General features: G+C 36.6%; 1 protein-coding gene across 1 annotated transcript in view; it reads left to right on the top strand.

Moving 5' to 3' along the window:
* The window catches only part of LOC145218852 (cubilin-like), a 51047-nt gene that overhangs the window by 34431 nt on the left and 3681 nt on the right, over positions 1-12935 (top strand). Inside the window, exons 54-71 of the mRNA XM_080086254.1 lie at positions 174-367; positions 1296-1467; positions 2091-2291; positions 2577-2726; positions 3447-3571; positions 4192-4417; positions 4996-5183; positions 5689-5839; positions 6249-6402; positions 6892-7039; positions 7628-7733; positions 8041-8192; positions 8865-8991; positions 9426-9536; positions 9901-10034; positions 11376-11508; positions 11974-12094; positions 12507-12640. Coding sequence (XP_079942380.1) covers positions 174-367; positions 1296-1467; positions 2091-2291; positions 2577-2726; positions 3447-3571; positions 4192-4417; positions 4996-5183; positions 5689-5839; positions 6249-6402; positions 6892-7039; positions 7628-7733; positions 8041-8192; positions 8865-8991; positions 9426-9536; positions 9901-10034; positions 11376-11508; positions 11974-12094; positions 12507-12640 — 2727 coding nt within the window. The remainder of the gene's footprint in view (positions 1-173; positions 368-1295; positions 1468-2090; positions 2292-2576; positions 2727-3446; positions 3572-4191; positions 4418-4995; positions 5184-5688; positions 5840-6248; positions 6403-6891; positions 7040-7627; positions 7734-8040; positions 8193-8864; positions 8992-9425; positions 9537-9900; positions 10035-11375; positions 11509-11973; positions 12095-12506; positions 12641-12935) is intronic.

Genomic DNA, 12935 nt, shown 5'->3' with positions numbered 1-12935 from the left:
TTCAAAAATTACCAAAAAACGTAACTTATTTCATAAAGATTAAATTTTTTTTTCAAAACTAACAAACGTTCTTTAATTTCCAAACTCGAGTCACAAGCCCAAAAACTCTGAAAACCACAGACTAAGGGTGTGTAATGTGCTTTTTTGATCAATTTATTGTGTATTATTCTTAGCATGTGGAGCGGACCTTAACAATGCCGGCGGTGCAATTTCATCACCCAACTATCCTAATGCATACGACCATGCTCGAACATGTACATGGAATATCGTGGTGGCTGTGGACAGGAGAGTCACACTTACATTCAACGCGTTTGCTGTGGAAGACCCGTATGAAGAAGATGGCGTTTGCTACTGGGATTATATTGAGGTGGGACATCATGTTTTAAAGTCTAATATAAATCAGTTTTTTTTCTGTAGGACAAATGTTGTAACATTTGTCTATCGCCTGTGACAAATTCATTATTCCTTTGCCAAATGGCATCAAAAAACTGGTTCCCTATTAGCTGTTTATGATCTACGCCAGTGCTCTTCAACCGGTGTGCACGGTGCACTCTAGGGTGCACCAAAATATGCATGGCGTGCACCAGTGCGAAGGGGTATACAAGGGTGCATCACAAACTTTTAATGAACCATTAATATTTGACTGTCAGGATATTAGGAAAAATATGTAGTTTTCAAATGATGTGAACCAAGGTAACTTTTTTAATGTTTTATCCCCGTGTCAAGTTTGATAGCGTCTGCGTTACAGCCGGGTTATATTAGGACATCGTGTTTTCGCTTTTTCTCCGGTGTTTCACAGAAAATTCGCGAACATATGCTTGGAGTATTGGTAGCAATTCAAGCAATTCTTGCTCCGCTCGGTTTGATTGACATGATGATATGCACAATGATTTTTCATATCGCTTTTATCTCAGTTAACCTTTTCAAGTAAACAGGGTGCATGAGTTCCTCACAACAACTTTAAGGGTTCACCAAGCCCAAAAAGGTTGAAGAGCACTGATCTACGCTATTGGCGAAACCTCAATATTGTTGGTCCATTGTGCTGTAAACATTAGAATTGGGTCTTCGTTTGCTCTAAAGTCTACAGAAGTAACACTAACATAACAGTATTTACAAATCCTGATTGTGCATAGAGCGAAATAGTAAATTGACAAAAACCATTTGTGACTGTAACTGTTTGCTTCATTAGTACTCAATTGTCAAATGCTTTATTGCCTTTTTGACAAAAAAATCCAAATGAAAGCAAAGCACCTAATAGCTTATTCTGAACTTACTATTGTTTTGTGGGTTGTTAGGTTTTCAACGGAGTAAACCCGAATTCGCCTTCTCTGAGAGGTCGAATTTGCGGGGCACAGTTGCCTTCTCCATTTGAATCAAGCGGCAACACAATGAGAGTTGTGTTTGTAACGGATGCTTCGGTCTCCAACGGTGGATTTCTCGCCACATATAGTTCAACGGAACCCAGAAGTAAGCTAGTTTATACAAACGAACTTAAAACATAAATTCTTGCAGATTTGTTAATTAGGAAAGACCAGTAACGGGTGCACATCTTATTCTGGGTGTTGTATACTAATTCTGAGAGTATTAAGCTTCTTCGTATACATGATGATCTATACATTGTAAAACACAGCTCAAGCATACAATTTCGTTTATACTTAATACCATTCAAGGAAAAAATACACATCAAATTACAATGGTATACCCTACGCCTACAGCCTAACAACACCTTAAAATTGTTCTATGTTATATTATATTTGGTAATTTGAACCTTTCATAGACTAGCGGACAACCACCAGGATTTTGACTTACTGACACTTTGACCTAGTATTGCATGGCATAGTGGGCTTTGTTAATTTTCAATAATTTTATGAATGGTGCTTCTGTGTTCTACTATTGCCAAATGTCGTATTCTAGCAAATATACTACCAGGGTATACTGGACTACACAGATTGATAATTGTGCTAATTATTAAAAACAAAACTACCAGAAAGCTTGTACAAAGTAGATAAATTCTCCCACCCAATTTTAAAATCTTGATTTAATTTTATAATCACATATATCAACCTCTTGATTTATCAAAACTTCTACAGTTTGCGGTGGACTTCTGAATTCGCAAAACGGGGGATTTTTTACGACGCCAAACTATCCTAAAGCATATGACAACTCAATGGAATGCTTATGGACCATCGCCAATCCGAACAACGTAAATTCGACGACCCTTATCACTTTCACGGCCTTTGCTGTTGAAAATCACATTGTTTGTGACTACGACTACGTATCGCTCAGAGCCGGTGGGTGAAATTTCGCTTTACACGAAGTCCTAAAACAAAACATATTTTTCTTGTTGCTTTTTACGAAGTTCGACTTATTTTTTGACGCTTTTAGAACTATACTAAGCTGCTCTTATCATCAGTAAACAAACGCCAGATAAGCCTAGCTCTGCATGGACACATAAAAAGCTTAGGCATTGGAATCTGTTAATTTATTTGATATGAGGCATTGATCATGCGCACATTCCTCAACAATAATACTGTAAAACAATTATATCAAATGTAGCTTTCAATTTCGTTTATTAGGTGCGACGTACGATGGGTATCCGGTCGGAACATATTGTGGACACACGAAACCAGATCCCATTCCTATTGCGTCTCCCCAGAACTTTGTTCAGTTTATATCTGATCCATACGTCACTGACACCGGGTTTAACGCCACTTACAGGTTTACAAGTAAGTTAGAATAGCAAATACTAATAGGTACCCACGGTAACACTTCGCGTCGGCCCTATGAATTAGATGTCGATGTGTTGGCCTGTTTTCAGTCAGGCATACTATTTTAAAAATTGCCATCACATTTTTTACGTTTTCGTGTAACAATCTACCCAGTCTTGTAAATGCATTCTCCCATTCTGATTTCAAACGTATTTTTCGACAAAAGATCGCCAGTGTCTATCTACAAAAGCAACACAAAAGGGTCTAAAATACCAGGAAATTTACACATTTTTCAACATAATTCAATACCATGACTTAACAGTAAAGTGTGAATGAGTCTGTAATAGTAAAAACCAAAGGTCATTAACCCTACGCCCGCGGGCACCCAGTCGCCTGTTGGCTGCTAATTAGTTGCCCGTTGGTTCCAAAACAGATTGTCCCCTGTATTTTGAAATAATGTATCACATTTGTCTAACCATAGGCACTAAAAATCTAACAGAGCCTTGTGCGACATTAAGTTATAAGTACAGTTTTTACCCGGTTCTTTTAACATGTTTCTACGTATGTTTCGAACTGGTAGCCCATTTGTCAATTGGTAATTATATGGTAGCCATCGGTTTTTAAAAGGTTGGTACAATCCCTGGTGTAAACCGTATCTTCATGCATGTAGTCTCAAAGGCGAAACCATTTTTTAAATTTCTTGAAACGTATTGACTTAACGCCATGTGACGTGTTTAGGGTGTGGAGGATTTATTGGCGGATCAACAGACGGAGTGATTACGACTCCTAACTACCCTGGTCCCTATGACCACAACGATTATTGTCTGTGGACCATTGCTGTGGTCGAAGGACACAAAGTTAACGTATGTGATAATGATAGACTTTTTGGTGATGAATCGTAAATATTGCACCTTTTTTAACATAGAGATTAACTGACAAGAATTATGTTCATAGTTTGCAGTTATCAGGAAAACAGTTGGCAATGACAGAAAGCAGTAGCTTCTTTCCGTTTTTAGCGTGTTTACGCTTTGTACCTAAGTATAGTATGTTATAACACTACTCTGTTTGAGCTATGATATTGAGTGTTTCAAATCGGTTAAAAAACGGAATTAGGGACAAAATGTAACCCAATTATATAACCTTCCGCGTTCTCAGTTTTGGCGAACAAAAAGTTATTTTGGTTTTGGATGAGTATTCGTTGAAATATTTCAGCTGTTCACTGGTGTTATATTTAGACGGCTTCTGCCTCGAACCCAAACCCGTTAGAACCGAAATCAGAGACAAAACTTTTACCCGAATTTTGATGAATATGGACGCTCTAGCTATTCCAGTGTTGGTGCTATTCTTAATTTGAAGCAAACATTTTGTTGTGTTGCTTCTGCCTATAGTAGTAGCGAGAGTAATTCTCTATGTAGCAGGAACTACTATAAACGCTGCTCTGAATGAGCGGTAAATAAACATGTTTTTTTCAAACTATTTACAGCTACTTTTTACCAACTTCACAATCGAGTTGCACAACAGCTGTTTGTACGATTATCTGAAGATATTTAACGGCCCTACCATAGATTCTCCACTGGTTGATACTTACTGTGGAACAAACAAACCTACTCAGTTCCAGTCGGGATCCAACACAGTTACACTCTTGTTTCAAAGCGATTTCTCAGTATCTACTGGCGGATTTCGAGTAGAATGGTCTGAAGATGGCTCAGGTATATTCCATGTTGTAGTTTATAAACTTGTTGCTATAACTTATTCATAGAGTCACCCCGTTTGTTGCTTGGTGGATGGAAAATATAATAAACCGTAGCACATTCAGGTTCATGTGACAAAAAATCATTTGTCCTTGGGATTTATACTTTTCGTTTCAAGGGCATCGTCAGTATCTTATTTAAATAGAATAAAAAATGAACATAAGCTGTAGTAAAGATGTTACAATTTTTAAAGACGAAATAAGGGATTAATGCACATTACAAAATCAAACTTGATTGCTAAACATTCATTGGAGTGATGGTATAGTTTAACCGAATTTTTTACACAAAGCAAGTTGGAAGCACGTTGCAATTTTTTATTAAACATGCAATAAGTGTTGCAAACACTGATTAGGAGCTGAAAACGAATGGCTTTTATTGTTCTATGCCATTACTTTGTTTCTATTGTGTTTCCAATGGAAACTTTCCATACCTAAGAAAAGTAACCTAATCCATATTCTTTGCAGCATATACACTTCTTTTCATCTACCGTCCGTGTTTGGTAAATACAAAAAATAACATTGTTGCTCAAAATACAGGCTGTGGAAACATCATCTTCCACGACCATGCGGGCTCCATAACATCACCTAATTACCCGAATAACTATCCGCGGAACAGCAATTGTATTTGGCAGATGTTTGTGGACCCAGCCTACCACCTCGATGTGACTTTTGATGACAACTTTAACATTGAGTACAACGATGGCTGCCTGTACGATTATGTTGCTGTAAGTTCTAGTTGATGATTTGTTTAAAAATATGTTAAAACAGTTTAGTTGATGCTGTATTTTGAAAATATGTTTTTTTCGCTGTTCGCAGAAACGTTTCTCTTGGGGTTTCAATTTCATTTCAGTCATGTTTCTTAAACCTTTTGATACGTATTTTTGCCATTTTTACTAGCCCTGAAAACCTGCTTAAAACAAGTAAACAAAAAGTTTGTGGTCCATGCTCAGTTCTTCTGTGGTTTATGCCCAGACAGGGCTTTTTTTGCCTTATACTCCCAACAAACTGGAGTGCCGTAAAGAGCTGGCCCATAAGGACAACGTCTTGTCACCAGCTTTACTAATAAAACCGCATTAGTCGAAACAGTATGCACCGTCTGCAGCTTATTTAAACACAAAATAAAGTTTAAATTTCAGTTACTTTTCATGGGTGTTGTGCGCTTTTCGCCTTTTCATGAAGTGCAAATTAACATTGCAGTTGTTTATGTGTATAACTTATATACTATTTTAGTTTTATGATGGATCATCCGAGTTTTCACCCGAGATAACTCGATTCTGTGGAGTATCTGGAGATGACACAGCACCAGATGGTGATCCAGTTAAGAGTTCCATCCAGTATCTCACTGTTCGGTTCAGATCGGACTTTTCAACACAACACGCAGGTGTACATACAATCACAATCAATTATTTCACGAAAATATATCCAATATGAATCACAGATGTCGAATATAAGTTTATGCCACAGTTATTACAAGTGTTTTGATATCAAACTAGTGTTTTATAAAACTTAGTTAAAATTTAAAACAAATTTTACGAATATTCTAACTACGCAAGTCAATATTACGCAAAAATTGTGTCAGATTTAAAATTATTTAAACAAATAATTTAAAATTATTTTTGAGTGTTTCATTTATATAGGGTAATGTTATGATTTTTACGCTTGAAAACTCAAATGTCACCATGACGTTTGATCAAAGTAATCTTTTAACATTTGAACTGACCCAATGTAGGAAAAAGGCAGAAATATTGCAAACCAATTCCAGTCGTTGAAACCAATTTACATATTTTCAGGCTTTAAAGCAAACTGGGAAGCGCATTGCGGTTTAACAATAACCTCTGAATCTGGCACCATTCAATCTCCCAACTACCCTTCAGCATACAACCATAATGAGTATTGCGAGTTCCTTATCACATACGATGATGACTTTAAGTTTATAATGCTCACGTAAGTTGGTTTTAAATGAAACCTGTTTTTTGCCGTTTGGCGCGGACGATTTTCAGTTTTGTAATGTGCTGCAGTCAGTTGGTTCATGATTCATTCACTTTGGGTTTTCATTACCTGTGTTTCATATTAGCTACTGTGTTGCATGTGTGAGTAATATATATACTATCTCATTTTTTATACTTGAATAAAAATAAAATTGGATTAGATCACTAATCTATAAAGTATTTCATAAATGCGTTATATTACATGAAATTATTACATATTTGTTTATTTGAATCCCATCAAAATAGAAATAGAAAAAGACTTTTGGGTTTATTTTCAAAAAGCGAACCACTTTACCTTTTAAGTTGAATTAATAACCTATTTTTCTTATATTTACACATTTTTAACATTTTGATTTATGTGTTATCTTTAGAAATCGCGTATTTATTTATACTATTCAAATACAAATTCAATATAATTGCTTTAAATTTGAGACCCTTTCGTTAGGTTTTCACAGTTCGACGTGGAGGCTGGTTCAGGACCTGGCTTGTGTGATTACGATTTTGTTAAAGTTTACGGAGGTTCGGATAAAAACGCTCCCCTGCTGGGAACGTTCTGTGGAAGTATGAGACCTAACACACCGCTCAGTTCTGAAGTAAGTTTGACATTTCGGACATTTTACACAATGTTTTACCACCGGATCTACTTATAACATTCTGTTTAGGGCGCCCTGACTTTTCAACACTCTCTTTAGCACGTTTATATCAGCAAAGAAAACAGCCATAACAGTCCAAAATGTGCAAAATTAAAATAAATATTTCATATACCTGCCGTCTCATGAATTCACAAATGTTAATTTTTTCGAGCACTCATGAAACTGAACATACTTAAACGAAATCAACCTGAGTTGGCAACAACTAAAAGTTGATTTTGTCCTTAAAAAATATTCTCACAGCAACAACATACAGGATAAATTTTGCATAGTTTTATAAGATTGCCTCGCCTGAGATAAGATTGTAGAAATAATTTAAGCTTCTCGCGGTTTCTTATGAAATTGCTTGAAGGACCCATCAAGAGGCCGCGGACCACGGTCTGAGAACCGCTGACGTGAAGGCTATTCTTTTAAAAGTACTTTTATTAACATGCAAATTTATAAATTTTTGACAATAGTATTTTACGCAGCATGGCATTGACAACCTGAAACGTTTAAATATCTCATCTTTACACTATGTTACGTTTCCAGGGCAGCATGCTCGTGGTATTCAGCTCTGACCCTGCTGAGTTTGACTATGGATTTAGAGCTACATATGAAAGCTCTGACTGTGGAGGAATGCTAACGGCTTCCAGCGGTATGTTGCTTATTTGCGTGAGTCTTGGGAAACAGCAATGTATATAAAAGCAACCCATTAAGTGATAACATATAGCTTCAAACAGTATACACTGTCCCGGCATATAAGGTTTTATCCGTGCAACTGGTGGCGAGACATATACGCCGTATCGACTAATGTATCCAACTACCAGCAATTCAATTTGTTGGGAGTAACACGCTGCAATGTATACAAATCATTATAATCCCAGTTACCTCTGTCAAAGTAGTACTAAGGTGGAAGCCCGGCGCTTCAAAAAAACCTTTTGGTAAACGAGTTGTATTTGCAGGTTCTATCAACGCCTTCACCCATTCAGATATTCACAATAACAGAAATTGCACATGGCAAATAGAAATCTCACCTGCGGAGAGATTGGTGGAGTTTAAGTTTTCTACATTTGACCTGGAAGCTCACTCAGGCTGCCAATACGATTACGTGAAGGTAAAAACGCGAACTGTACAGCAACAGTAACATCGCAGGAATACAGGATTTTTTACGTATTTCAATTTAGATAACACCCCCTTGGTTTCTTTGGTAAATTAAGCCATTTGCTTGTCTGGTTGTGCTGTTTTGAAATCGATTTCTTTTAAATAGAATTAGGTATAGGTTGGGCAACACCTGGCACACGAGGCAACGTTTATTGTGGAATACTTAAGTATATTTTTTTTTCAGTGTCAATTTGTTAGTATGTGATAGCATTAAAACTTATTTACACGCAAAAATCTCCTCGTTTCTGATTGCTATTCAAATCACATAGCATTAAAACCACTATTACACATAAAAAGGTGGGCACGCGAAGTCTTGACCACTTAAACGAAACAAGCCCTGACATAGGTAATCAAATAATGAAAACTCTTAAGGAAAAACGCAAACTTGTAAGGCCAAAACAGACACTGGATAAACTTTAGTGTTTAAAGTTTTTACTCAGATTTACATTTTTTGTTTTGTTAACATAGTGACCATTGTTATGTAAAGTTAATACCACAACTGTGGTATTTGTTACCTAGTACCGATATGTAATGCCAGTTAAAACAAAATCGGTTTTAGTATGTCATATAAGTTTCTCAACCTTTTCTCGCACATCAAGGGTAAACTGCATTGATTGTTGTTAAGATTTACGATGGAATCGACACCAATGCCCCACTGATAGGAACCTACTGTGGAAATCGAGCGCCTTCCCACGTACTTAGCACTGCAAATCAAATGACGGTGGAATACATCACAGACGACCTTGAAACTGGTTAGTTGGTAAAAATAAAAAATAATATGCACTGATATAGTGTTAGGAGTATTTTTACACTCAATGTTTGAAATAGCGGTTACTCATGCGCGCACATAACAAGGTCATGTAATAGCCGATTATTGCTATTCCAGCAGTTTTATTATAAATAACCGACATTTTGACGTCTCATATAAGACGCCTTCATCAGGATAATTGCATCTCGAAATTTAAAGGAAAAAAGCATCAAAACCCCAAAACAGCGGTAACAAGATTGTGCTTTTTTGTGCGTTTTGGTGTTTTTGTTGCATTTATATAACTTTACATTTTAAGATATGCCATTATCCAGATATAGGATGTTTTTGTTTATGGTAACAACTGTTGGAAAATCAATATTCGTTTGGACTTTATGCCTTGTAGCAACAGCATATTTAAGGTCATGTAATGTTTCTAAGGCAACGGATTTACGGCCGGTTACCGTGCAATGCCGGGACCAGCAGAAGGATGCGGAGGAACATTGACTGGAGATACAGGGACCTTTACAACGCCTGATCTCGATAACTCAGGTAAAATATATCCCTATACTAAAGCATGTGTATTACTTTTCAACAAATATTGCTTGAAATCAGTACTTTTCAAAACTTATTTACCCCAAGGTCTTCCTGTGAAAAAACAACTTATGAGCGCACCATTGAGTATGATGTGAAATGACCGTGTTATCATTTTATAGCCTCTCCCTTGTATTAGTGGTTTCCATTTTTCCCCATTATACAACGGTTTTTATTTGACAAAAACGCTTATTTAAATAAATTAACTTTATGTAAATTTTACACACCGTTCCACAGACCTAATAGGTTTACTAACTGTTGATACAAAGTTAAAACCACTTTAGACAGCTTGCTGTTTATTAATTTTGGTATTTTGGTTCAGGGAATTATGACGCGAATCTAAATTGCGTATGGCTCATCAACAGTGACGTCAACAAAGTGGTCACGGTCGAGTTCACTTCATTCAAACTCGAGAACGAATCATCACCGGGTATTTGCGGATTTGATCATGTTGTTGTAAGTTAAGCATCAATTTTGTTGTCTCAACTATATGTACAGCTTTAATTAGGCATGGGTCGAGCTGAGCTAGAACCCGAGTACTCGGTACCGAGCATTAAATTTGCATATTCATGCCCTGCTAACATACGAAACTGGTGTTCGAAAGAGTGTCCAAGAACAAAATTAAACGTTAGTGGGAAAACGCCTATTTCTGGGGCCTGTACAGCTTAATACACCGCTGATTGCGTACGGGACCTTGGAAAACTACAGAACTAGCGTGTAATAGGGAATGGTCGTGACGTCAGATATGCACCGAGCATTAACGTGAGATGCTCGGTGATCGACCAAACAGAACTTTGGCTGAATTGGCATATCCCTAGTGTTAATACACAGTACCTAAACATACGATAGTCGAAGAACCCATAATGAATGCAGCTCAGATAGGAATTGTAACACGGTAAATTTGTCAACTGTTTAAAAATCTAATGCTTATGCTAGTATTAGGATTCTAATCAAATGCAGTAATGTTTTCACAGAAAAAGTTGTCTGTAATTTTTGCCTATATCTGGAGTATGCCACTTTATCAAGCCGTCTTCTAACATTTACCGCGCATTCAGGGTTGGGGTAAAATGATCAATTTGTGTTGTGCCTTGAGACCTAGTACACGAGTGTATCGTTACTTTTGGTCGGCATAAACTCGGTAATATGCCCTCGAACAACTAATGTCTGTCTTAACTTTTTGCACCACTAGTAGCTTTCACGCAAAACTTAAATCGTTTCTAACAGTGTTACTCAACTTTTTTATTGTATAAAGGTAATTTTTCAGAGTGCAAGAAGCCGCAAAAAATATATAAGCAAACAACAAGAATCTGAATATCTGCAGAAAGCTAACTGACTCTGACTTATGAAACACAATGCAATAAACAGTTACCGTTTTCCGTAATTACTCTCATTAATAGATTGATTGGGCTGAATAAGGTTGAAATATGCTGCATTGTAAACTTTTTAAAATAGGAAATTTTAAAATATCGACAGCTTTTATGGTAATAACAATCTTTAGTGATTTTCTGAGTTCTGGTGAGGGCCGCAAAATAAGTAGTTGAGAACGACATACGGTCCTGTGAGTCGAGGTTGGGACTCACTGGTGTAAACTAATTCACCCCGTTTTACTCTTACACTTCAATGAACTGAAAAATAAACACTTCAATGAACTGAAAAATAAACACTTCAATGAACTGAAAAATAAACACTTCAATGAACTGAAACACTCCACATTTGTACATCACACAGCATAACTCTTCACTTTACTCAAGTAATGTCGATTACTTAAGATTTTTCTTACAAATGTTTCTTTCTTAGGTTCGTGATGGCTCAAGTGAGCTGGATCCTTTGGCTCTGGTGGCTTGTGGCTTGCAGGCTCCATCACCTTTCATTTCATCCACCAATCAGCTGTTTGTCCGCTTTGTGTCAGATCCCTATGTAGAAGACACAGGTTCGTATGTTAGATACTTGCCAATGTTTTATTTTGCTATGAAGTACCGGAAAAGCATATTTTCCCCCTGTTTTACAGACACACACAGATACATGTAAACTTGATTTTTAAATCCTGTTGTATTTAGGGTTTTGACGGCCATACATTACACACTGTAGCATTGATATGAAAAAAAATTACATCAATGCTAAAAACAAAAGAAGACATATTGCTAACATAACAAATTAATTATCATTCTCATTGAAGCAATTTAGAAACATAAAAAGTAGAACGATAAAACAAGTAGAAAAATAAGGAGCTTAGTGCAGTCATGGTATTCATGGCGAATAAACTGGTTATAAATGCCTAAAATTGACAACCGTAATATCAATGTCTCATTCCGCTTTCTTAAGGGTAAATATACGAAACTAATCAACAGTCATTCATGGTACATCGATTTTCTATAACCTGGTGATGTTTTTTTAGGTTTCGTGGCGAGATATAGCACAAGTCCGACAACCTGTGGAGGAACTTTTCTTGCCGGATCAAATTACCTCACCCTAAATTCACCCCCAGTTACTGGGTTACCGCAAGCTCTAGGATGCAGGTGGGTCAATTACATAAAATCAAACACACATTAAAGTAGTTGAGGTTGCGACTCGTTAGTACTTAAATAGGTTTAAGAGATTCAAATTTAATACAATGCAAAATTTAAACACAACACATTATTTAAGTAAGATAGTGCTACTTAATAAGATTGGGACTCCACAATGGTGTGTAGGGTGGTTCGTTTTGCGTACCGTTGAAAATAATACCTAATGAGTATGTTTTGAGATTTGGGACTGCTGAGTTACAAAAAGGGCATTTGTGCAAAGTCAGCAATAAACATCACAACAAAGTTAACGTAGAAGTCATAAAATCAATGTAACTATTTCATTTCATATGCATACCCAACTTAGACCAGTAAGATAATGCTGTTGCCAGTGCGTTGTAATTAATAGGTATTTGTGTTCATTCAGGTGGACCATCGACGCTGGTACCGACAAGAGCAAATCTGTTATGATTAACTTCTTAGATCTTAACATCCAATCGACTTCCAACCAGGGCTCAAACTGTGCTGTAGCTTACGTTGAGTTAAGGGATTTGCCCCTTGGTTAGTACAACTCTGCTTAATAGACAATTGTGTGCGAAAAGAGCCTAAACAACTCGTATAGCAGTCGGTATAAAAATGTTTGAACTTTTACATCGTTTGTTAAAAAGCACAAATCTGAAGTATTCGCGAAAATATCGATGCAAGTTATTTGTTATAGACCATACCATCAACCAGAAAACTAGATTTTAAGAATGAATAAACATAGTCTGTTATGCCGACTTATTGACATTATTGATAAGCAGTATTTCTAATATCCTCGCGTGAGTTGGGTAGTTTCAAATTGACATTTCATGTT

Source organism: Phallusia mammillata, chromosome 3 (assembly GCF_965637545.1).
Source record: "Phallusia mammillata chromosome 3, kaPhaMamm4.hap1.1, whole genome shotgun sequence".
In the NCBI taxonomy this organism is placed as follows: Eukaryota; Metazoa; Chordata; class Ascidiacea; order Phlebobranchia; family Ascidiidae; genus Phallusia; species Phallusia mammillata.
This window is presented reverse-complemented; position numbering and strand designations above follow the sequence as displayed.